Genomic DNA, 777 nt, shown 5'->3' with positions numbered 1-777 from the left:
GTGGTGAGCAGCAGCAGCCGGCGCTCGGGCTACGCCAACAGCGGCGCCGACACGGAGACGGCCGACGCGCCGCACGGCCGCCACAAGCGCCGCCTCCGCACCAAGCACCGGTCGCGGTCCAGGTCGCCGTCGGAGGGCAAGCGCCTGCCCGTCCCCGACGAGCTCAAGCAGCACCTCGACTTCGACCTCATCGACACGGAGGGCATGTCGGAGGCGCAGCTGCGCGAGATCCCCTACACAGTGGTGCAGACGAGCGCCAAGCCCCTCAAGGTGAAGATGTCGCCGGGCAACCGGAGGCGCACTCACCGCTCGTCCAGGCGCAGCCTCAAAAGGTAGGACGCGAGTAGCGACTTTTAAAATCAAAAATATTTTCCCGAGAAAACCAAGAGCTTTTTTCCAGAAAAATATGGGGAAAAAATGAAATATTACCAGAACAAGTTGTGTAACGTCAACCGATTCAGGCAAAATTCGTAGATTTTCAAAATAAATCGTTGTTTAACTAACGCCCGTTCTCTGCCCTGCAGTCAGGAGGACGGCGGCAGCACGGACCGCCTCAGCGTCAACAGCCAGCCCGTGTCCCGCTCCGCCATGTCCATCCCGCCCCTGCCCTTCAGCCCCAGCGCGTCGTCCCTGTTGGGCGGCGGCGGCGGCGGTGGTGGGCAGCACCGAGGGCACCTCGCCGGCGTGGACCGGGCCTCGCCGCGAGGCTCACCCGTCAACAACAACGCCCAGGGCGGCAGCGTGTTCGTGCCTCCTCTCCCGCGGTGCGTTAACGCG

General features: G+C 63.3%; 1 protein-coding gene across 1 annotated transcript in view; it reads left to right on the top strand.

Moving 5' to 3' along the window:
- Positions 1 to 6: 6 nt before the first annotated feature.
- The window catches only part of LOC127750824 (uncharacterized), a 10,708-nt gene continuing 9,937 nt past the window's right edge, over positions 7 to 777 (top strand). The window contains exons 1-2 of the mRNA XM_052273361.1: positions 7 to 332; positions 525 to 774. Coding sequence (XP_052129321.1) covers positions 205 to 332; positions 525 to 774 — 378 coding nt within the window. The 5' untranslated portion in view covers positions 7 to 204. The remainder of the gene's footprint in view (positions 333 to 524; positions 775 to 777) is intronic.

This window comes from Frankliniella occidentalis, unplaced genomic scaffold (assembly GCF_000697945.3).
Source record: "Frankliniella occidentalis isolate FOCC.00 unplaced genomic scaffold, Focc_3.1 Scaffold265, whole genome shotgun sequence".
Classification (NCBI taxonomy): Eukaryota; Metazoa; Arthropoda; class Insecta; order Thysanoptera; family Thripidae; genus Frankliniella; species Frankliniella occidentalis.
Note: the sequence above shows the minus strand (reverse complement) of the source record. Positions and strands in the feature narration are given on the sequence as shown.